At 45.4% G+C, this 24,236-nt stretch overlaps 1 protein-coding gene across 2 annotated transcripts in view; it reads left to right on the top strand.

Moving 5' to 3' along the window:
- The window catches only part of LOC140394417 (neuronal-specific septin-3-like), a 479,015-nt gene that overhangs the window by 19,315 nt on the left and 435,464 nt on the right, over positions 1 to 24,236 (top strand). The window contains exon 1 of one of the 2 annotated variants that reach the window (XM_072481670.1): positions 14,996 to 15,262. The exons of the other annotated variant lie outside the window; for it this stretch is intronic. Within the exon in view, the coding sequence (XP_072337771.1) occupies positions 15,208 to 15,262 (55 nt within the window). The 5' untranslated portion in view covers positions 14,996 to 15,207. Of the gene's footprint in view, positions 1 to 14,995; positions 15,263 to 24,236 lie in introns of those variants that run through there. 2 annotated transcript variants of the gene reach the window in all.

Below are 24,236 nucleotides of genomic sequence, written 5' to 3'. Positions count from 1 at the left end.
ACAGATGTGCCCTTAAAATGCCTTGCTCGCGTGCTGCTAGTTCTGAGTTGGAGCCTTCAGGCTGAATTTTACCACAGGCTTAGATTTTAGGCAGACATTTGGATCCCAAGCCCACAGCTCTGTCACCTCGGCCCCACGGGGAGACGTGGGCATTGCAGGGTTTGGTTGGGGACCTCAGGGATGACTCAAAATGGAGGTAACCTCGTACAATTAAGTACAAATGAAAATTCAGGATGGCCAAGGGGATTGTTGCGGCTGGGGGGCAGGGCATGTTTTTCCTGTCTTTGCCCCCTCCCTCTTCAGTGGGCTCCCAATACCACGGAGGCTACTGCAGGGAGGTCACCTCCATGAAGGTAAGGGCTGCCCTGCCATTGGCAAAATGCCAGCTAGCTGCTCCTTAAAATGGTCCTGAAAAGGTCCTTTAATTCTGGAAATCAGAATCTTGCCCAGCGGCAGGACAGCAATGCAGGTCCCCACTATTTCAGTGGCCCCCCCACTCCCACCAGCCCCGGGGACTCCATTCCCCCCACTCGGGGTCAGTAGAATTCTGCCCTTCACTTTTCTGAGTTGCACTTTCCACGCTGAGCGCAAACCCTTTGTATTGTGCCAGCTTGTGTGGAGAGTCATCTGCCGAACTCGCTGGCAACAAGGAAACATGGCTGCCCATGCCTTCGACAGCAATGCCTACGTTGTCGCCAAGATCCAGCTGTGCTTGAACAGAGACCCACCACCCACCCCCAATTCTGATCGGCCCCACGCTGCCGAGAGGGAACGGCGCCACCTCCATACATCCGCTTTGAGATTGTTGATTCCCCATGAGAGGGACTTCGTAAACGCAAGTCCCTCATGATAATGATTCATGATCTTTACCAAGAGCGCAACAAAAAAAACCTTGTGCACTTAAGGGGGAACCTGGGTAAGGACATAAGGGAGAAAGGAATAGAAGGTTATCATAGAATCATAGAATTTACAGTGCAGAAGGAGGCCATTCGGCCCATCGAGTCTGCACCTGCTCTTGGAAAGAGCACACCACTTAAGCCCACACCTGCACCCTATCCCTGTAAACCCACCTAATCTAGGGGCAGTTTAGCATGGCCAATCCACCTAACCTGCACATCTAGGGGCTGTGGGAGGAAACTGGAGCACCCGGAGGAAACCCACGCAGACACGGGGAGAACGTGCAGACTCCGCACAGGCAATGACCCGAGCTGGGAATCCAACCTGGGACCCTGGAGCTGTGAAGCAACAGTGCTAACCACGGTTTCGTTGGTGGGGAGAAGCATTGACGGGTGGAAGGAGGCTCTGGAATGGGCCATGTTGGAGCGAATGGATTGCCGGTGCCGTAAAATCCTATTTAATGTAACATTTCAAATACTCTACCATCAATATCAGAGCTGCCATGGGCAGCAGCAGTACGATAAACGAGTTCGCTCTGTGAGCAATTGACCAGTTATTAATTTCTACCCTGAAAAGCGTAAGAATAATTGTGAAGTCCCATTTTCAAAATGGATGTGCTGTCCAGGCACCTTTCTGATAAAACTGCCATTTGATATGAGTAATGCACGTGGGTTTGAAAACCTAATGCACTTCCTCAACTCCAGGCCGTGAGATTGAGATGTGAGCAATTCTTTACTGACTTGTACTGCATCGATAAAACTTTAAGCATGACGAGTAATTGCTAATACTTACAATAGAAGGCAGAAATAATATTACATGCTTCAAGAAGAAAAAAAATCCCTTTTGGATATCTTGTACGTAAGAAAGTAAGTCGCTTTTTGGTGACTGGAAAAGAAAGACTTGCCCTGAACAATCTTTTTGAATAGCTGAGCATCCTTCGCTTCACACCGAACCTGTGGTCCACACAGATTACACGCATGCAGCAGGGTGTTTAATACGTGATTCACAGTGTTTCAAAATACAATGCCATGATGTGGAGATGCCGGCGTTGGACTGGGGTGAGCACAGTAAGAAGTCTGACAACACACCAAGTTAAAGTCCAACAGGTTTGTTTCGAATCACTAGCTTTCGGAGCGCTGCTCCTTCCTCAGGTGAATCCTCCTGAGGAAGGAGCTACGCTCCGAAAGCTAGTGATTCGAAACAAACCTGTTGGACTTTAATCTGGTGTTGTGAAACTTCTTACAAAATACAATGCACCAAGCTAAATATTGTCAAAATCCACTTAGATTAAAGAACAAGACGCAGTGCATCTTGGGTGAAACGTGGATTTAAACCTGCAGGATTATATTTTGGGTTTTGTTCTGCTCAGATGAACTTGCTTTCTTTTTTAGAATGATATTCCCATCTAATATTCTCTCCAAACTGTGTGGGTGGCTAGAAGGTGCCGGAAAGAACGTGTTCTGTTAAAAATACGAGGCATACAAATCTAAAGGGGCTCTGTCGTGTTCAGTAAAGGCATGTCCTACCCATAACTTTTAAAACGTGAACTGTTTTCTAAAATCTTCTGGAACTAACTTTTCTGTCAAAAGTGGACTTTACTATGCTTCAAAAGATGGCTGACAAGAGTCACCTGACTTGGTTTCAGACTGGCCACTGTCTTGAAAGGACAAAAGGACACATCCCAGACAAAGAGGTGACAAAACGCATCTCCTGAAACCAGCCAAAAGGTGCCTCCTGACTTGAATAGGTCATTCTGAAACCAGTAGTAGCCTCAGACCGGCAGGGTGAATGCCGACAGACACAGAGCAAGGTTGTGGTTAATTCTCCGAAGCCGGTACCAAATTTGGAAGGGCGTTCTGAAGTCCACATGGGACGGCAGCGATCTTGGCCTCCCCTTTTTTAAAAACAAGTTTTTTTCAAATGCTGTCTACATAAACACAGACAACAACTGCAGAGTCAGCAGAAAGGACAGCAACATCTGCATTCTTATGAACTGGAGACTACAACGCGTTGAGGTCTCAAAACCTATTCTTTTTCAAGTCCACCAGCACTGAAAACTGACCTCCTGATAGTAAGACTACAAGTAACAACTTCGGAACCTGCTGGAAATCCATCTCTTCAAGGCAATCCTGCAACGATTCTGATCTACAACTCTGAGAATGAATCTGTAGTGATATGCATCACTGTATATACACAAGGTGTTAATGTAAATACACTACAACTAAACAACCACTAGAGGGAGCACCAAAGATGTATATAATGGACAGACAGGAAGTCAAGGGGCACTCTTCACAGGAATGGCAGCTGGTGAGCAGGACACAGACAGACAGCTCAGATGTAACATATAGTATAAGCTCTGGAGAGAGAATGAACTCACACAATAAAGCATCTACTTCAACTGTAAGACTACAAGCTTTATTCAGACATGAGGAATAATACATGGTACCAGGTGACTTCAGAACGCTTACTAGAAGATTACACAAGATGCAGACAAAGAAAGACGGAAATGACAAGAAAACACGTACCAGACATTCGATGTATGGAGACTTCGCTGATTCAATGAAACTCGTTGGAACTCCACCGCAGCTGAAAACAACCGGTAATTTAAGTCATAGAAGGAAGATTTTTAAACAAATGTTTGAAATATATATCATAGCTAATGATTTGAGCACGGCCTCAGAAGAAACAAAAATAGCACTGCTACTATCAGGACTGAAGCTAGAGAAATCTATAACTGCTTTAATTCCTTGAAAGGTGAAGACATCACCAAATTAGAAGTTATACTCAAAAGATTTGAAGATCACTGCAACACCAGTAACAATGCTGCTTTAAGACCTTCAATGCTCGGAGACCAAATTGCACATTTTAAACTGCCCGTGGAACAAAAGACGCAAATCTGCTTCTGCGCATGCGCAGGAAACCACAGCCGTACATGCGCAATTGAAAAGAGACGTGTTGGACGCAGATCGTTTTGCGCATGTGCAAGCCACGCACGCGCAGTCGGAAGAAGATCGAACACCGTTCGAAGATGGATCTGCGCATGCGCAAGGTGCGCTTGCGCAGTTTCCGAAAAGGCGCACAGTAAAGGAAAATCAATTTGCGCATGCGCAATCCATTCCTACGCTTTATGTCACGAGCGTCATGATGTCAGAAGACTCAGACCACGCTCACTTAAAGGGGAAATGACCGAAAATCACAAACAAGACTCTTAAAGGCAGAAAACCAACAAATTCAACCTCAAAAGGCACAACATTGCCTGAACTTCTACCAGCAGTTGAAAATAACTTTGGCAGAACCCTGGATCAAGCAGTTTTCACCACCCGAAGTGAAGAGCACAATGACAAATCCGAAACCAAAGAAGATGATTTGTTCATTGATCGTGAAGAGCACGATGACAAATCCGAAACAAAAATAGATGATTTGTTTATCGACAAATACTACTGAGACATGGCTGAGTTATTTGGATATGCTAATCATAGCATCAGCGACATGGTTGAAAAGCTCAACACGACTCTACTCATGGGAGATGAATCCAATACCGTGATGCAATGGTATATCGTTGATACATTGGATGACAGCAACCTGTGGAATGGCCAAGAAGAAAACGACGCCACACAGAGAGTACTGACCGACTCCGTTGAGAGAGCACAGATCGACTCCACAGAGAGAGTGATGAAAGACTCCACAGAGAGAGCACTGCACGACTCCACACAGAGAGCGATGAAAGACTCCACAGAGAGAGCGACGCAAGCCTCGACAGAGAACCTGTTGACAGACTCCAAAATGTAAGCAACTAAAGACTCCACAGCGAAATCCATGCATGAACAGGACCATGAAGGTCTATCCACCTTATCTGAGCAATCAGAAGCAGACTATGAAAGTCTACCAAGCTCACGTGAACAACAAAAAGACTATGAAAGTCTACCCAGCACACATAATCAACAAGAAGACAATGTAAGTCTATCCACTGTATGTGAGAACAGTGACAATGTGATCACAAATCGACATACAAGATGTGCAAGATCACAGTGAGACTGACAGATCTCAGCTCGTCTGTACAGAGGCACTCAACAATCAGAGTAGAGCTACTCATGAGTCCAGTGAGACCACGTCAATTGAAACCTCATCTACTCGAAACTACCCACAAGAAAATGAAATCTTGAAGATTTTGACTCCAGAAGAGGAGCATCAAGAAACCAAAGATGATTCAAATGAACCAGAAATGACTCCAGAAGAGGAGCACCAAGGAAGCAAAGAGGAATCAAATCTACCACAAATGACTGATGTCACCAAGACCAATGCAACATCAGATCATTCTCAGAATCCTCAAGAAGAAACGCTCAATGACACATCAGATACCACAAAGGACACTGACACCAATAACTTTGAGAATGACTCAAATTATCCACACGGAACAGTAATTGAGTGCAACAAGAACAACAAAAACCACAAGAAGCACAACAGAAACAAGAACAACAACAGAAACAACAAGAACAAGAACAAAAACTACAAGCACAATGACAAAAACTACAAGAACACAAAAACAACGAGAAGCATAACAAATACAACAACAAGCATGACAAAAACAACAAGAACAACAAAGGAAACAACAAAAACAGAAACAACAAGCATGATAAAAACAACAAGAACAGCAACAAAAACAACAAAGACAGAAACGACAGAAACAACAATGAAACAATGACCTGTACAATATGGTACAACTCTGCACATGAAGGACAATGCAACAGCACACTTCAAAACAATGACAAGGGTACAAACATACCATAACATGACAACAAATCTCACAAATTCACATTTGCTCCATAACAAACAAGTACACCAGCTTTCAAGGCAGATGACACACTAAATTGATACCACAAGCACAGAAAAATGTCCACGTCAGTCAACATCAGTGGTTCAACCATTCAAATACCTCGTGATGACTTGCTGATTACTTAAACACAAGAACACTGATGACATTCACAAAGAAATTACAATGTCAACATCACCACGTCAACCACAGAAGAAGAGAAAAAACTCAACCGAATAAATTCATAACGTTTGGACTCATAATTTTTTTAATTAAGATTGGACTCATAAATATTAATCGGCTTTGTATACTCATCAATATCATCACAACTTGTACACATCATCATTTATCTACCTGTTTTGCACAATTTTCTTTAACAAAGTACAGAAAATATGTTTTTTACAAAAGGGGGGGATGTAGTGATATGCATCACTGTATATACACAAGGGGTTAATGGCAATACACTACATCTAAGTAACTACTAGAGGGAGCACCAGAGATATATATAATGGACAGACAGGAAGTCAGGAGGCACTCTTCACAGGAACGGCAGCTGGTGAGCAGGACACAGACAAACAGCTCAGATGTAACATATAGTATAAGCGCTGGAGAGAGAACAAACTCACACAATAAAGCATCTACTTCAACTGTAAGACTACGAGCTTTATTCAAACACGAGGAATAATACAGAACCCATTTAGACTGCCCTTTATGAGTGAAAACACCTTCTTCATTTGGTCTGCCATGCATACTTTTCTTTTCAAATGAGCTGATCACAGGAATTATAACTATTCATTTGTTTCTAACTTGTGAGAGTGCACTATTCTATTTAACTGTACTTTTCCTTGAGTATGCCTGCCTATATGTGTGTATGTGCATATATGTTTTTGTTCGTATGTATGTGTAAGTGTATATGTGCACGCGCGTATATGTGTGTGGGTGTATGTGTTTATGCTCATGTGTGAGTCTGTGTAATTGTGTGCGCATGTGTGTGGGTATGCATATATGTTAATGAGTGTGTGTGCATATGTGTGTGTGAGTGTGTGTCTGTGTGTGAATGGTGAGTGACGGAAGATTACATTTTTGGGGTGAATGCATGAATAAATAATCCTCTTCTTTTAAACCCATAAAAAGCTTGCTGAGGTTAACCAAATTGTCCACATACTCAGGGGTTAAGAAGCACACAGGTCTTCATTTTGAAAAATACACTGCTTACAAGCAGATAGGGAAGGGATCAGGAGACGCTGTAGTACTCACTCATCGCTGCCTGTAATTGGGACACACAATGAAAACAAACTGGCCAAGCACGTCCATTAAATTTTAAAGGGAATATTGCTCCTATCCCATTTTGTAAGTCATGTTCTCTGCTGCATAGTTCCTTAAACTAAACTAAACTAAACTTGATTCACCTGATGAAGGAGCTGCGCTCTGAAAGCTAGTGATTCGAAACAAACCTGTTGGGCTTTAACCTGTGTTGTAAGACTTCTGACTGTGCTCACCCCAGTCCAACGCCGGCATCTCCACATCACCCTAAACGAAAGGATAGGCAGATAAATTATTGAGCTGTTGTAAGCTAGCCACTATAAGTGACCAATTGCGGTAAACCATGATCTGTCCTCAGGGCGATACTCTTGCACAGTGGTTAGCACTACTGCTTCACAGCGCCACAGTCCCGGGTTCAATCCCAGCCCCGGGTCACTGTCCGTGTGGAGTTTGCACATTCCTCCCGTGTCTGCATGGGTCTCACCCCCACAACCCAAAGATATGCAGGGTAGGTAGATTGGCCACGCTAAATATGCCCCTTAATTGGAAAAAAATTAAAAAGCCACGATCTGACCTCTTTATTTTCCTCCCTTCTTCTGAGCAATTGCTTTGCAAAGACAACATTTTTTTCCAGTAACCTGGTTAAGGCAGCGTCTAAGCAACACTTCTTCAGTAGTATCTCCTGAACCCGCGACCTCCATCGCCTGCTTAGAAAGACGAGGGCAGCAGGTATAGGGAAACATCATTATCTCCAGGTTTCACTCCAAGTCACATACCATCCCTACGTGCAACCATATCACCCTTTTTTCATCGTCGCTGGGTCAAAATCTCCAGCAGCACTCTGAGAGCTCTTTCAGCACTCGGACTGCGGCAGTTCAATAAGGTGGCTCATCATCACCTCCTCAATGATAGCTAGGGATGAGGTAGATCATTATTCTTTGCTTCTGGACCTAGTCTGGTCTTTTCATTGAGGATTGTGACAATCATGTCAAAATAATATTATGTAACATCACATCTCCCATTGAGAAACAAATGGTAATTATACAGGCCTCTGCCGAGCAAAATAAAATTCTCCTTATCATACACCATTGCCCGTCTGACAATATTGCCAATCCTTTTCCATGCCTCAGTCAGTAGCTTGGCATTTCAAGCCTAACATTGCTGTGGCAGCAGAGCCAATCGCCCAGGGCAAAGACCCACCATCTTCTTCTGAGGACAGCGAGGGGTGGGTAGTAAGTGTAGCCTTTCCAGCATTTTGAGACTAAACAAACAAAACTCATTGCCGCTGTGACTTAAACAATTAGAAACCACCCTTGTTTAGGTCAAAGCTGATGGGGCAGCACGGTAGCATTGTGGTTAGAACAATTGCTTCACAGCTCCAGGGTCCCAGGTTCGATTCCCGGCTTGGGTTACTGTCTGTGCGGAGTCTGCGCATTCTCCCCGTGTGTGCGTGGGTTTCCTCCGGGTGCTCCGGTTTCCTCCCACAGTCCAAAGATGTGCGGGTTAGGTGGATTGGCCATGATAAATTGCTCTTAGTGTCCAAAATTGCACTTAGTGTTGGGTGGGGTTACTGGGTTATGGGGATAGGGTGGAGGTGTTGACCTTGGGTAGGGTGCTCTTTCCAAGAGCCGGTGCAGACTCGCTGGGCCGAATGGCCTCCTTCTGCACTGTAAATTCTATGATCTATGAAAAGTAGACCTTGATCTTTATTTTGTATCATTATGTGAAGGTAGGGTCTGTTGTTTAAATTAAGTGAACCCAATGATGACTATCATTCCATACGCTTAACTTACTGTGAATTTAAGCAGCATATCCACTTGCCTCAGGCCTTTTATAACCATGTGTCTCTCTGCCTGAAGAGAGTTTGAAGCAAAAGATGTCAATATCCACCCAGATCTATATGGAGTTGCTATTGATGTGTCTCTACGTTATAAATACAAACATAGATAGAAAGTGGAAGCAGGACGAGGCCATTCGGCCTTTCGAGCCTGCTCCGTCATTCATTATGATCATGGCTGATCATCAAGTTCAATACTCTGATCCCGCTTTCCCCCCATATCCCTTGATCCCTTTAACCCCAAGAGCTGTATCTAATTCCTTCTTGAAAATACACAATGTTTTGGCCTCAACTACTTCCTGTGGGAGTGAATTCCACAGATGCACCACTCTCTGGGTGAAGAAATTTCTCCTCACCTCAGTCCTAAAAGGTTTACCCCTTATCCTCAAACTATGAACCCTAGTTCTGGACTCCACCACCATCGGAACATTCTTTCTGAATCAATCCTGTCTAATCCGGTTAGAATTTTATATGAGATCCTCTCTCACTCTTCTAAACTCCAATGAATATAATCCTAGCTGACTTAGCCTCTCCTCATATGCCTGTCCCGCTATCCCAGGAATCAGCCTGGTACACTTCGCTACACTCCCTCCATAGCAAGAACATTCTTCCTCAGAGAAGGCATCAAAACTGCACATAATGTGTGGCCTCACCAATGCCCTATACAATTGCAGTGAAACATCCCTGTTCCTATACTCAAATCCTCTCGCTATGAAGACCAACATACCATTTGCCTTCTTTACTGCCTGCTGTACCTGCACGCTTGCTTTCAGCGACTGATGCACGAGGACACCAAGGTCTCGCTGAGTATCCACCTCTCTCAGTTTGCATCCATTCAAATAATAATCTGCCTTCCAATTTTTGCTACCGAAGCGGATAACCGCACAATTACCCACATTATACTGCATCTGCCATGCATGTGCCCACTCACTCAGCCTGTCCCAATCCCGCTGAAGCATCTCTGTATCCTCCTCACAGCTCACTCTCCCACCCAACCTTGTATCATCTACAAATTTGGAGATAATACATTTAGTTCCCTCATCCAAATCAATAATATATAATGTGAACAGCTGGGGTCCTAGCACAGATCCTTGCGGTACCCCACTAGTCATTGCCTGCCAATCGGAAAAAGACCCATTTATTCCAACTTTTTGCTTCCTATCTGCTAACCAGCTTTCGATCCATCGTAAAGCACTACGCACAATCCCAAGTGCTTTAACTTTACATAGTAATCTGCTATGTGAGACCTTGTCGAAAGCCTTCTGAAAGTCTAAATAAACCACATCCACCGGTTCTCCCTGGTCAACTCTACTAGTCACATCTTCATAGAATTCTAGCAGATTTGCTGAAGGAGACCCCATTTGAGGTGTGTAAAATTATGAGGGACCTAAATAGGGTAGATAGGAAGACACCTTTCCCTTTGTAGACAGGTCAGTAACGAGGAGGCATAGATTTACGGTAAGGGGCAGGAGGTTGAGAGGGCATGTGAGGAAACGCTCTTTCACCCAGAGGGTGGGAATCAGGAACTCACTGGCTGAAAGGGTGGTAGAGGCCGGAACCTTCACAACATTTAAGAAACATTTAGATGAACACTTGAAGTGTACAGGGCGAGCCTTACAAAGTCTAGGATGAACGGGCTCTTCGAAGGGGTGGAGGATGTCGATGAGCGATGTGGGAGGGGCCCCGCGATCCATGTGCATATGTTTTGCGCCTGCCCAAAGCTGGAAATGTTTTGGAGGATGGTGCTCAGCACCATCTTGGAGGTTTTACATGTGGATGTGGACCCAGTCCCCGAGAAGCTATATTTGGGGTGTGGAAGTGACCGGAGCCACAGGTGGGGGCGGGTACGGATGTTTTAGCCTTCGCCTCGCTGATTGCTCACAGGCAGGTCTTGTTGGTGGAATATTAATCTTCATTAGTGCCACAAGTAGGCTGACAGTAACGCTGCAATGAAATTACTGTGAAAAGCCCCTAGTCGCCACACCTGTTCGGGTACACAGAGGGAGAATTCAGAATGTCCAATTCACCTAACAAGCATGTCTTTCAGGTCAGCTTCCCCACCCTGTGCCTCGGGGTGGGGGGGGACCTGCTGCAGTTTGTGGCCCTGGAAAAAATTAAATTTGCTCTGACGGGAGGAGGGTCGAGTGATGGGTTCTGCAATTGTTGGGGTTTGTTTGTTTTGCGTTTTGGGGAGTCGGTTGCCATTGACTGCTGAGAGGGGGGGGGGGGGGCACAGGGGTTTGTGGGCTTTTTGTAAATGGTAAAATGTTGAAAATTTGTGGAATAAAAATGCTTTTAAAAAAAAAAGATGGGCACTTGAAACTCCATAACATACAAGGATACAGACAAAGTGCTGGAAAGTGGCACTTGATGACCGGTTCAGGCACGATGGGCGAAGGAACAATGTTTTGTGCTGTAAAACTCGATGACTATAATTTTATAACTTGTGTGGGTGAAAGTACATGGGATCTGGTCTTTGAGGAGACCAGGAACTCAAAGCAATTCTTTGTTATGGATCTCCTGGAAGGGGGTTTTATTCAATCCAGAGAGTGCACGTTGGGGTTGCCACCTTGTCTCGCATCCCTGCATCCACTGAGCTCAAACACATTCTAAATGTTAAAACGGAAACGACATTCAAGAACTTCAGTGCAACCTGCTGTTGTGAAATTAACATGCGCCCACAATTTCCCTTAGCGGGTTAGATAATGTTGCCTCCTGTTCGTCAGACCAATCTTTACCCATGAAAGTATGATACGGCCACCTGGGCTCTAAGCAAACGCGGTGAATGGCTGTGTATTTCCTTTACCAATCAAACTGAAGGATTGTGAAATGAACAAGGAAGTTTGTATGGGTGAATCCAATGTCAAATCAGGTGTGGGACAAGAGGGAATAGAAGGTTGAATTAGGAGAGGGAAAAGAGAGATAAAGGCTTGGATCTTCAGTGAGTCAGGTTGACTTGCGAGCCCTTCAAATATAATGGGTGGGTCCTAATTCCAGGATTCCCGACTCCATTCCCGGGTTTTACAATTTTGAGGAGTTCCTTTAAAGGGTGCGACCTTCTTCCTGTCAAAAGGCCGCATCCAGCATTCCCCACCTGGTCGGCCCCATTGCGGAGATGAACACCTCCCACTCTTCTGCAATCTTGATGGAGTTGGACCAGTTTTTAAAGAGTCATTGTTCACAAATCCTCAGAAGTTTCTAGAACTCTGGTGTGCACGAGGAGACCTTTTAAAAAGCAAGTTCAGGGCAGCACGGTGGCGTAAGTGGTTAGCACGGTTGCCTCACGGCACCAAGGTGCCAGGTCCGATCCCGGCTCTGGGCCACTGTCCGTGGAGTTTGCACATTCTCCCCGTGTTTGCGTGGGTTTCACCCCCACAACCCAAAAGATGTGCAGGATAGGTGGATTGGCCACGCTGAATTGCCCCTTAATTGGAAAAAATTAATTGGATACTCTACATTGTTTAAAAAAGGAAGTTCAAAACGTCCCCCTCATGCCCCCTTTGCCGAGCTCTGCTTTTCCAGCCCCACCCCATCCCCCTCCATGACTTGTCAGAACCCCTTTGTCAGATAAGGCACTTTGATCCCCATTATTCACTTTAGAATCAATGAACCCTCCATTATAAAGTGGAGAATGTTTAAAATAAACCTTGATAAAAGTCATTAATTGAGAGATTTCTCCTATTGAAAAAAAGTCGGAAGTACAAGATAATAAAAGTATCAATCATCCAGGCCCTCAGAAATTAAAAAAAATCACAAACCCTTGAAACCACTTAACTTGTGGAAGCAAGCATTGTGAAGTTGATCAGAGAGATTGAGCTGTCAATCAAACAATCAACCTCCTCAGGGGAGCAGGTGTTTTCGTATTCTAATAGCTGTTATACTACGAGGATACCTGTTAACAAATGTCATTGGGCTGGATTTTCAGGCCCTTCCCGCCAGTGGAATCTGCCAGTCCCGCTGATGGTGACGCACCCCCCCCCCCCCCCCCCCGCTGCAGCTTGTTCCCCAGTGGCACGTTCAGCCGTTGACATCAATGGGACTAGAGGATCCCGCTACCAGCCAACAGTGAGCCGCCTCCGCCACTGGAAAACATGCTATTGGAGGGTGGGGAGGGTTGGGGGGGCAAAAATTCCACCCATTGTGTTTAGGAGCAGAGAATGGGAGCCACTTAGGAAAAAGAACAGGAATAGTTAAGTATTGAGAGAGGGATAGGGAGTGGCAGGGCGAAGAGTCCTTTCTCCTCAACAGAATTCACTTCAGATACTATAACACGCAAGAACCCTGAACCACCTGGAGAAGGAAAAACATGTGCGACACACATACAAAAATATACTGACAAAGAAAGTGGATAAAAGTATGGGGTCTGGCCTGCAATGACCTAATTAATCTTTAAAAACAGGAACAGCTCTTTTTGAAACTCAATTGAATAACATCACAGAAGCGTGTGATCTTAGCTGAAATGGAATAAAGTGCTACCTTTAGGAGCTGATTATAGCCTAAATCTCAAAATATGGGCTTGTTGATGCCAGCGATATTAAGGAGTCAGCACAGAACACGTTTTATGGCATTCCTATTACTGCTGTTTAAAATAAATGCCTCAGTTAAAACAGCAGGGAGATGAACGATACACATGGGCTTATTTTCCTGCGAATGTTGCCAGCAGTAATCTGTACAACAATGTGATTTATTTAGTGTCTTTAATGTAATCACAGATCCCAAGGTGCTTCATAGGAACTGGGGAACCCTTGATTGGACACCATTCCCCCCTCCCCCATAAGGAGGGATTATGAAGGGTGACCCAAAGCTTGATTGGAGAGATAGGTGTGCTAAAGGAGAAAAGTGAGGTATGGGGGGTCATGGAATCCCCACGGTGCAGAAGGAGGCCAATCGGCCCATCACGTCTGTGCTGACCCCCCTGAAAGAACACCCTACCTAAGTCCACTGTTCTGGCCTATCACTGTAACCCCTCCCAACCTTTGGACACTGAGGGGCAATTTATCATGGCCAATCCACCTAACCTGCCATCTTTGGACTGTGGGAGGAAACCGGAGCACCCGGAGGAAGCCCATGCGTGGAGAACGCGCAAACTCCGCACAGACAACCACCCGAGGTCGGAATTGAACCCGGATCCCTGCCGTTGTGAAGCAGCAGTGCTAACCCCTGTGCGTCCATGCTGTAGAGGTGAAAGATTCACATGCCTTAATTAGGTGTGACCAACGGTGAAAGATTCACTTGAGGGATGCTCAAGAGGCAGGAGATGTGCAGAGACCTTTAGTGGGTTGTGGGGCAGGCGATTACAGAGAAAGAGGCCACAAAAAGATTTGGGAACAAGGTGAGGAATTTTTAAATTGAGGTGGTGCTCACGCGAGCCAAGCGCAGAGGGGATTAGAGGGGAATGCGAGTTGGCACGGGTTAGGGCACAGGCAGTTACTTTTGTTGATGATCTCAAGCTTACTGAAGTTAGAATGTGAGAGTCTGGTCCTTGTATCATAGATTTTAGCCTGCCTTGTTTTTCTCTGCTCTCCACCCAGCCACCCCCACAAGAAAGTATGTACTCAGTTTCTTATTTTTACAATATGATTTTCAATATATTTGAGACATCATTATTAATATTATTTGGATTATTTAAAAAGCAGCCTTTCTTCCTTCTGTACTCCTGGTTTTAAAAAAAAGTTAGAGTACCCAATTCATTTTTTCCAATTAAGGGGCAATTTAGCGCGGCCAATCCACCTACCCTGCACATCTTTGGGTTGTGGGGGCGAAACCCATGCAAACACGGGGAGAATGCGCAAACTCCACACTGACAGTGACCCAGAGCCGGATCGAACCTGGGACCTCAGCGCCGTGAGGCCTCACACTGCACCACCGTGCTGCCCTCCTGTACTCCTGTTACCGTGGGCGGAAAAACTTGTGTGTGTTTTTTAAAAGACAGTTTCTTTCTGATCTGTATGTTCGATGTTCAACTTCTGAAGTCTCATTTGGGTCATGTGCTTTAAAGTGGGAGCTCAAACATCCCCCTCTCCCCTCTCCCCTCCCTCCGTCGAGAAAACCTTTCCGATAGGTCATAGCTGAGGCATGAATATGATCCAGCCAATCTGCTCATGGGGCTGGGCTACAACCCAGCTGTGTAGGGAGGGCCAGACCATTTGCTTTGCATGTTTTTTTTAAACTGGGAGCTGTGCCTTGCATGCAGCTGAAAGCGTTTGGCATATGTGGAGTACAGGCACTTGTGCTCTCTTTCCAGAGAAAGAGAAAGAGAGGGAACCCTTGAGAGGGCAAGGGGACAAACGGCCTGTCCAGTCAACTAGTTGCAAACTTTAGATTAGCTCTTAGCCATCCAGTTTCTTAAACTTTGCCTGGACCGTTTCTGACACCCTTTTTGCTGTGGATAACGTACAGGATGTCGGAGCTCTCAGTCAATGACCACTTGGAGGGAATTCTGTCTGATTTTGAAGGTCTGTATTACAATGTGGAGCCCTGTACATCTAACAGTGAGCTTTTAAAACTAGTTCTTTTACTACTTCGTATGTTATGAGTAAATATTAGCAAGTAAAAGACTTTGGTCTGATTACTGGCGAATGTTTGTGTGCGAAATGTGAACGCAAAGATAGTAACATTAAGGGAAATTGCTCATTTACTCTCATTGCATTCTCTCATCTTTCACGGCTCTGAAGCAATTAGTGTCAGGTTTATCTTTGCCTGGAGTGCTGGAATGTGTTCAGCGGGGAGATGTGTGTTAGGGGCGAGCAGGTAAGAGTGGTGTGTAATTTGATGCTAACACTCCCTCCTGTATGGCAGCCAGATTTCTGCATCTCTTCCTAACCCCTTTTCACTCCAGCAGCCGAGCTCCCAAGCCCGCTCGGACTGAACACCGTGGTCCAAAATACTGTTTGGGATTTTGCTTTCCCAGCACTTCGCAACCCTGCGAGGTTTCACATTGTTAAACTACAGGACTGTGGGTCACTGTTCTCTGCTAGCTTTGATCTTGGGGGAAATTACAGCCGTTCAAAGGAATGGGGCAATGCTGCAGCCTTGAACACAGACATGCAAACTACGTAAGGGATAGTATTACTACTTTTCTTCAAGTTGTTTATTGCAGTATAAAACCTTTCGTGGTAATGTGCAGCTGACCCTTCCTGTAAATTAATTGGCTTACTGCTGCCACAGGTGGATTTACCCTTGCCTCTCACTTTGGAAAGTGTGTGTGTGTGTGAGACATGTTGAATAAAGTTCATTCTCCTCTATTCTCTCTCTGCTGGAAGACACAAGAGATCTTCACTTTTCCACTTGATTCAGTGAGAATTTGATACGATGGGCGTATGCATTCAGCTGCTGATCTGAGGTTATGTGTGACATGTGAATTTTCTGCTTATTAGGCACTAGTGTCTAACACAGGTATGCACTAACGCATGTGACCTCGGGACATTTTAAAGTTGCCTCTGGGCATGTTCCTGAGTTGCCATTTCAGATTAACCTGCATTATCTCTCAGATAGTCCCATCCTGTTCCCATCGACCCTCGACAAGCCTATCTGAAATAAACCCCTAGGGTTCTTTTCAAGAGAATCTCTTGCCCCACAATCACTGGTGTCTTTCTTTGCCAGTAGTCTGTGAACACAGAATCCCTACAGAGCAGAAGGAGGCCATTCGGCCCATTGAGTCTGCACCAACCCAGGGCAGCACGGTGGCGCAGGTGTTAGCATTGCTGCCTCACGGCGCTGAGGTCCCAGGTGCGATCATGGCCCCGGGTAACTGTCCGTGTGGAGTTTGCACATTCTCCCCGTGTCCTCGTGGGTTTCACCCCCACAACCCAAAGATGTGCGGGTTAGGTGGATTGGCCACACTAATTGCCCCTTAATTGGGAAAAAAAATAATTGGGTACTCTAAATTTAAAAAAAAGAGTCTGCACTGACCCTTGGGAAGAGCATCCTACCTCGGCCCATACCCCTACCCTTTCCCCGTAAGCCCGCCTACCCTTTTGCACACTAAGGGACAATTTAGCACGGCCGATCCACCTAACCTGCACATCTTTGGACTGCGGGAGGAAACCGGAGCACCCGGAGGAAACCCACGCAGTCACGGGGAGAACGTGCAAACTCCACACAGTCACACAAGGCCAGAATTGAACCCGGTTCCTGGCGCTGTGAGACAGCAGTGCTAGCCACTGTGCCATTCCACATTTGGCAAGAGTTGAAAGGTTGGTAGGATTAGCCCTATCTTAGTGAAGTGGAGGGTGTCTGTTAACTTTGGCTTTAACATTCTCCACCCTCCTGCATTAAGGCAAGCCACTGCATTCGAGATACTGTGTAGGGTCGGGGTAGCAAATGGTGAGATAGTAGCGCTGCTGTATGCCCATCTGCGGTGAGGTGGACAACCTTGTTCTCGGAGGATTGGTTGGAAGCCAAGTCTGGGAGATAGCCATTCGGCCCGTGGCATTTCCTTCATTAGCACAAACGAGTACATTTCAAAATAGTGGCATTGTGGGTGGGATGTGTGGTCATGAAAAGCTCTGTCTAAATGTATTTCTTTCTGGATGCTCATCCATTTTGTACACAGTCTCTTCCACCACAATCTCCAATTGTATCATGAGCAGCCACCATTTTTACGAAGGTGCGAAAGGAGCAGAAGTAGGCCCTTTGTCCCCTCAAACCTGCTCCGCCATTCGATAAGATCATGGCCTTTGTGTTCTGAATTCCACGTTCCCCATCTATCCCTGGTAATGTTTGACTCCCTTGCCCAATGAGAATCGACCCACCCCTGTCTTCAAAGTATTACTGGCTTTGTTTCCACTACCTTCGGAGGCAGAGAGTTCCTCTCTGTGCATATTGACCCAAACACTTCGCACCCCATTGAGCAAGACGTTTCCCGGTATGGATTCTGAAATTTGCCATTTTTATACGTTTTCTTCAAGGGCTTAGAACTGAATAAGGCAGCTTTAATTTCTCAGAATCATTTTGTGTCTCATAGACTTTGACAATGTTTCCCCCTTCTCTGAAAGTTTACTTTTTCCCAGGGTGGAGGGGTCAATTACTAGGGGGCATAGGTTTAAGGTGCGAGCGGCAAGGTTTAGAGGAGATGTGCGAGGCAAGTTTTTTTTACACAGAGGGTAGTGGATGCCTGGAACTCGCTGCCGGAGGAGGTGGTGGAAGCAGGGACGATAGTGACGTTTAAGGGGCACCTTGACAAATACATGAATAGGATGGGAATAGAGGGATACGGACCCAGGAAGTGCAGAAGATTTTAGTTTAGACGGGCAGCATGGTCGGCGCAGGCCTGGAGGGACGAAGGGCCTGTTCCTAGGCTGTACTTTTCTTTGTTCTTTGTATTTGTCAGTTATTGTGTAAGAATGGTCAAGCTTGAGGTTTAATAATGAATCTTTCCGTCAATGCCTTGTTTTTAAAATAAATCAAAAAAGAACAACCTTGTTCTATTTATTGGGTGGGATTTTACAGTGTGTTTTACAGTGACATAAGTGGCCCGCCATTGGCTGGTCGCAGGACGTTCCTGTCCCACCGCTGTCAACACGGCTTCCTGTTGTTCACTTCCTCCTTTGTTTCTCTTACCTCAATTTGTTTTGATGAGTCTGCCTCTTGGTTCTCGAGTGCTTCGTAGAAAGTGAAGGTGCAGCCCCCAATGCTCTTCTTGCCAGCTGAGTTAATGGATCCCGGCAGAGCTATAAAAATAAACAATCTGATTCTACGCTTTGACGTTCCAGCGAGCTGTCAATCACGATGCTTTTAGCAGGCAATGGAATGTGAATTTCAACGTAAATAATCCAATTCAAAGCATTCAGACTCCTAGTCATACCCACTGACTTTAATACTTCAAAAGGCAATCAAATTGTGAAAACCACTTCAAAGGTTTCCACCACTTTAAAAGCAGAACTTTCACCTTCACCGCACAGACTTTTAAATCTGGCATTCTGACGGACCAATTAAATGGTTTTGGCATACAGATGGGATCACTTTCACTTTATTATGAGAAAACTTTATTTCTTATATACTGACATACTGTTTAAAGGGTGTAGGGGTGCAAATAAGAACACTTTCAGTTTGTGTGCGACTGTCTAGATTGTATAGGGGTACAGATGAGCACATTTTCACTTTCTTTTGGGAAAATGTTAACTTTTACATATTGGCTGCTTAATGGATTCAAAGGCTGCTGACAGGGAGAATAGGCAAAGGAGCCCCATCTCAAGAAAGACCCCAGACCTGAGCTCCATTAGCCCAGCACAACCCCCCCCCCCCCCCCACCTCGGCACGCTGGTGATAATTGTTGGGAGGGTACTTGCCACCTTGCCAACCCTCGGACTGCAAGCCATAAGGACCAGGCTCCTCGATACTTCTAACAATTCACACCAGCGGGACTCTCGGCTGAAGGGGAGGGGGTGTGGGGGTGCGGACCATTCCACTTGGCTTGTGAATGGTGCGCTCTGCCTGCCTATGATATGTAAAGTAGCTCTAATGGGCTATTTGCACGGTCTTGCCCGTTTGGGGCTGTCGGGACACCCACTAGAGCCGGTGGGGTGGGAATGGAGACTTGCAACCGGTTTGCTGTCCAGCATGAATCCCGATTTTGCTCCACTGCGGGATTCTGCGCCCGATCGCAATTTCAGATTTTAGTGGCGGGGTAAAGAGAATCCTGGCCATTGCTTCCTATCTTTCATGAAATGAAATGAAATGAATGAAAATGAAATGAAAATCGCTTATTGTCACAAGTGGGCTTCAAATGAAGTTACTGTGAAAAGCCACTAGTCGCCACATTTCGGCGCCTGTTCGGGGATGGGACACTAAAGTGAGGTCTTGTCTACCCAATACCTGGAACTAAAATGTTCCATGGTATTTTGAAGAGGTGCAGGGGAGTCCGCCTCCTGACCAATATTTATCACTCAATCAATATCAATTCAAAATAAATTATGATTACGTTGCTGTTTGTGGGAGCTTACTGTGCAATTGGTGAGACCATATCTGGTCCAGTATTGGTCTCTTTATTTGTGGAAGAATGTGGTGGCATTGGAGGCAGTTCAAAGGATGGTCACCAGATTGATTCCGAGGATGAAAGGGCTGACGCATGAGAGATTAAACAGTTGGGACTTATACTCGCTGGAGTTTAGAAGAATGAGAGGGGATCTAATTACGGTGTATAAAATACTAACTGGAATTGATAAAGTAGACGTAGACCAAATGTTCCCCCTTGTGGGGTAATCTAGAACGAGAGGTCACGGATATAGGTTGAGAGATGGTAGATTTAGAACTGAGACGAGGAGGAACTACTTCTCGCAGAGGGTGGTGAATTTGTGGAACTCGCTGCTCCATAGTGCAGTGGAATCTGAGGCATTAAATAGTTTCAAGAAGGGGATAGATAGATATATTTCTGATGATAATCGGGCTAAAGGGATATGGGCGACAGGTGGGGAGGTGGATTTGAGACCAGGAAGAGATTAGCCATGATCTGATTGCATGGTGGAGCAGGCTCGAAGGGCTGAATTGCTTCTAATTTCTATGTTCTACGTTTTCTGCATTATGACAGTTATTCTCCAAAATGTTCTTTGTTGGCTGCAGGGAGCTTTGAGACGTTCTCAGGTCATGTTTATCAATGCAAGCCTGTTTTCCATAAGTTACGCTGCTGACTGATAAACCCAGCAATACCCTGGCAATTTGTACCGATGGTGATATTGTCGTAACTTGGGGATGAGAGAAGATGCGGATAAATGTTTTTCAATGTACTGCGCGGAGTGGAAGGGTGATCAGAAAACTGAGGGAAAAAACTCCTTCTCCCAAGACACATTCCATTACTCTTTTTTTTAAAACACACAAGATGTAGCCAGTCAGCTGTACTGCTGAAGGATTGGGAAAAGCGGTGAGGTTGCAATGCAAACACGTCTGGTGTTTCATTATATCAACCCCGAGACATGTGGACCTGATTTTAACTCCGCGGAAGTGAATGGATTAAAATTTTGCCCTCAAGTTACGCGAGATCAGCTTTTCAATAGACAAAAGCGTTCATCCTCTTCAAAGAGTATTTAAATAAAAATAATTACTTGTCGACTACAGTGGAGGAACCAAGAGCCCTTGGCGGCTGAGAGGCTGATCTTTCCCGATTTGGACATTCAGCTCTTTCCTCACCTGACGTGGAGCGTCTGTCATCGGATAAGTGGGACGTGATTGGTACCACACTCAACCCCTGGGTCACATGGTCCTGGGTGGCAGCGTTTGAGCACAAAACCTGAGGCTGACCGGCACTCCAGCACTGAGGGAGTGCCGCACTGTCAGAGTTGCTGTCTTTCTGCTGAGCCGTCGAAATGATGTCCTATCTGCTTCCTTGGGTGGATATGAAAGGCCCCACTGTCTACCCACCGTCTTAGCCAAGATTAATCACTCAATCAACATCACAAACACAGTTTAGAACCGATCATTCCCACATTGTTATCAGTGAGAGTATCTTGGCTGTTGAATGTCCCACATTACAACATTACTAACTTCTTTTTAAAAAAAGGACTTCATTGTCTGAAAAGCCCTTTACGATGTTTAGCGGTCACAAAAAGCTCTAGATAAATGCAGGTCTTCTTTTTTGTAAAACTATTTATGATTACCATGATGTGTTTTTTAACTGTTATTGGCTGTGAACACATTGTGCAGGTCAATGCAAAAGGCATTTTCAAAAATCTAATCCAGCTCTGAATATCTTTCCGTGACCTTCCCACTGTTTGGGTGATCTGAGTGTTCCTTGTACAGAGTTTTTATTATGTTGTGTAACAATTAGGGTAATTTTCTTGAGGCCTTTGCACAGAGAAAAATTGCTGGCTCCTGAATCATTTCTTTTCATTAAAACCGCAATGTCCAGAGGAACGTCAGGGAAGAAATTGTTGTTTGTTCCTGTTGGCTGTGACAATTTAGCGACAAAGTGACTCGACGATGTTTCCCGGAATCATAGAAACCCTACAGTGCAGAAGGAAGCTCATCAGGTCTGCACCAACTCTCGGAAATAGCACTCCACCCAAGTCCGCTCCCCTGCCCTAGTCCCAGGACCCCTTGACCCTGCATATCTTTGGACGCTAAGGGGCAATTTAGCATCATCAATCCACCTAACCTGCTCATCTTTGGACACTAAGTTCAATTTAGCACGGCCAATCCACCTAACCTGCACATCTTTGGACTGTGGGAGGAAACCGGAGCACCCAGAGGAAACCCACGCAGACACGGGGAGAACGTGGAAACTCCACACAGGCACCTGAGGCCGGAATTGAACCTGAGTCCCTGGCACTGTGAGGCAGCAGTGCTAACCACTGTGCCACCATGTTTGTCAGAGGAATGAACGCGATACCTGACTTCTAACTGGTAGAAGGTGATGCTTCAGTCAATAAATCATTATAGAAGAAACTTTCTCCTCAAGTAATGAAAACGGTAAACATTATTCGGTGTCGGACAGCGCGGCACAGTGACACAGTGGTTAGCACTGCTGCCTACAGCGCTGAGGACCTGGGTTCGATCCCGGCCCCAGATCACTGTCCGTGTGTAGTTCGCACATTCTCACTGTGTCTGCGCGGGTCTCGCCCCCACAACCCCAAAGATGTGCAGGTTAGGTGGTTGGCCACGCTAAATTGCCCCTTAATTGGAAAAAATATAATTGGGTACTTTAAATTTTTTTTTTGTTGAGTTTCGGACATACAGACTAGGATCAGGGGTAGGCCAATCCGCCCCTCGAGCTTGCGCCACTATTCAATAAGACTAAGGCTGGTCTGATTGTATTCTCACCTCCACATTTCCACGTCCCCCAATACCCTTTCACCCCCTTGCTTATCAAGAATCTATCTGGCTCAGCCTTAAAAATATTCAAGGACTTTGCTTCCACTGCCTTTTGAAGAGGAGCATTCCAGAGATTCACGACCCTGTGAGAGAAAAAAAATTCTCCTCATCTCTGTCTTCGTGGGTTAGCCTTGCTGCCTCACGGCGCCGAGGTCCCAGGTTCGATCCCGGCTCTGGGTCACTGTCCGTGTGGAGTTTGCACATTCTCCCCGTGTTTGCATGGGTTTCGCCCCCACAACCCAAAGATGTGCAGGGTAGGTGGACTGGCCACGCTAAATTGCCCCTTAATTGGAAAAAATTAATTGGGTACTCTAAATTTATATATATATTTTTTTAAATCACTGTCTTCAATGTTTCCAATAGTGGCCCCTCGTTCTAGATTCTCTGACAAGAGGAAACATCCTCTTCACATCCACCCTGTCAATACCCCTCAGGATCTTGTATGTTTCAATCAAGTCGCCTCTTACTCTAAACTCCAGCGGATACAAGCCTAGGCTGTCCAACCTTTCCTTATAAGACAGCCCACCCATTCCAGCTTTTAGACTAGTAGACTCTCTATGAACTGCTTCCAACAAATTTAAAGAGAGACCAATACTATATACAATACTCCAAATGTGGTTTCACCAAAGCCCTGTACAACTGGAGTACAACCTTCCTACATTTGTATTCAATTCCCCTTATAATAGACAATACCATTCTCTTAACTTGCTTTCCCAAGATACCTGCTGTATCTGCACGCTAATCTTTTGCAATTCAACCACTGGGGCACCCACATCGCTCTGCTCCTCAGAGCTCTGCAATCTCTCTCCATTTAGATAATGTGCTCTTTTATCCTCCCTGCTGTAACAGTGGGGTAATCTTTATTGATTTAGGCGTGCCTGTTATACACGCATAAAGAATGGTCTGGAAAGTTTGTAATCCTTCCCCTTGCACTGAAAGAACTATATAATCCTACACCCTATATAATCCTACACCCATTTCCCTGCAGTGTTCCTTCTTTTCTTTATCCTGTACGGTCTCCAAAATCAGACTCATCAAAATCCCTAAGGTTTAACATTTTTCAAACGACCATGCAAAAACATGCCCCAGGAGTCAGCAGTAACCAACCAAAAAATCCTCATGTCTCCTTCACTAGAATCCACTCCATGTGACCGTTGCATAGTGTGTTTGCACGTATACTGTTAAAAATATTTCATTTGTGGTTCAATTTCATTGGTTTGCAATACTCAAATTAAGTTTCACCACCGAACACTTCTTTGAAACTAAAGTGTGCGGGGTTCTTTGCAAATAGTTTAGTGCTTTGCTCTATTACTTTTCAACAATCATTCCATCTTGTGCAGGATCGGGGGAGCTCAAGATATGAATCGTTTTCCTCCTGCTTTGGTGTGAACGTTTTGCTCATTTCACTTCCCCATCTAGTGGACAAGATGAGAACTGACGAAACGACCCTCTTAAAAAGAACAGCAGCTCCCACGTGGTGACCAGAGTCATAGGCATGTTGGGTAGAATTTTACACTATCCTGGGGATGGGTTGGCAGGTGGGGGGGGGGGGGGGGGGGGGGGATGATGCAGTGGGCACTGTTCCTGGAGCCTACCTACTCGACCCCACTGCAATTTTACTCGGGA

The sequence above is a fragment of the Scyliorhinus torazame genome, chromosome 17 (assembly GCF_047496885.1).
Source record: "Scyliorhinus torazame isolate Kashiwa2021f chromosome 17, sScyTor2.1, whole genome shotgun sequence".
Taxonomy (NCBI): domain Eukaryota; kingdom Metazoa; phylum Chordata; class Chondrichthyes; order Carcharhiniformes; family Scyliorhinidae; genus Scyliorhinus; species Scyliorhinus torazame.
The sequence above is the reverse complement of the archived record's forward strand: the minus strand, read 5'-3'. Positions and strand labels throughout refer to the sequence as shown.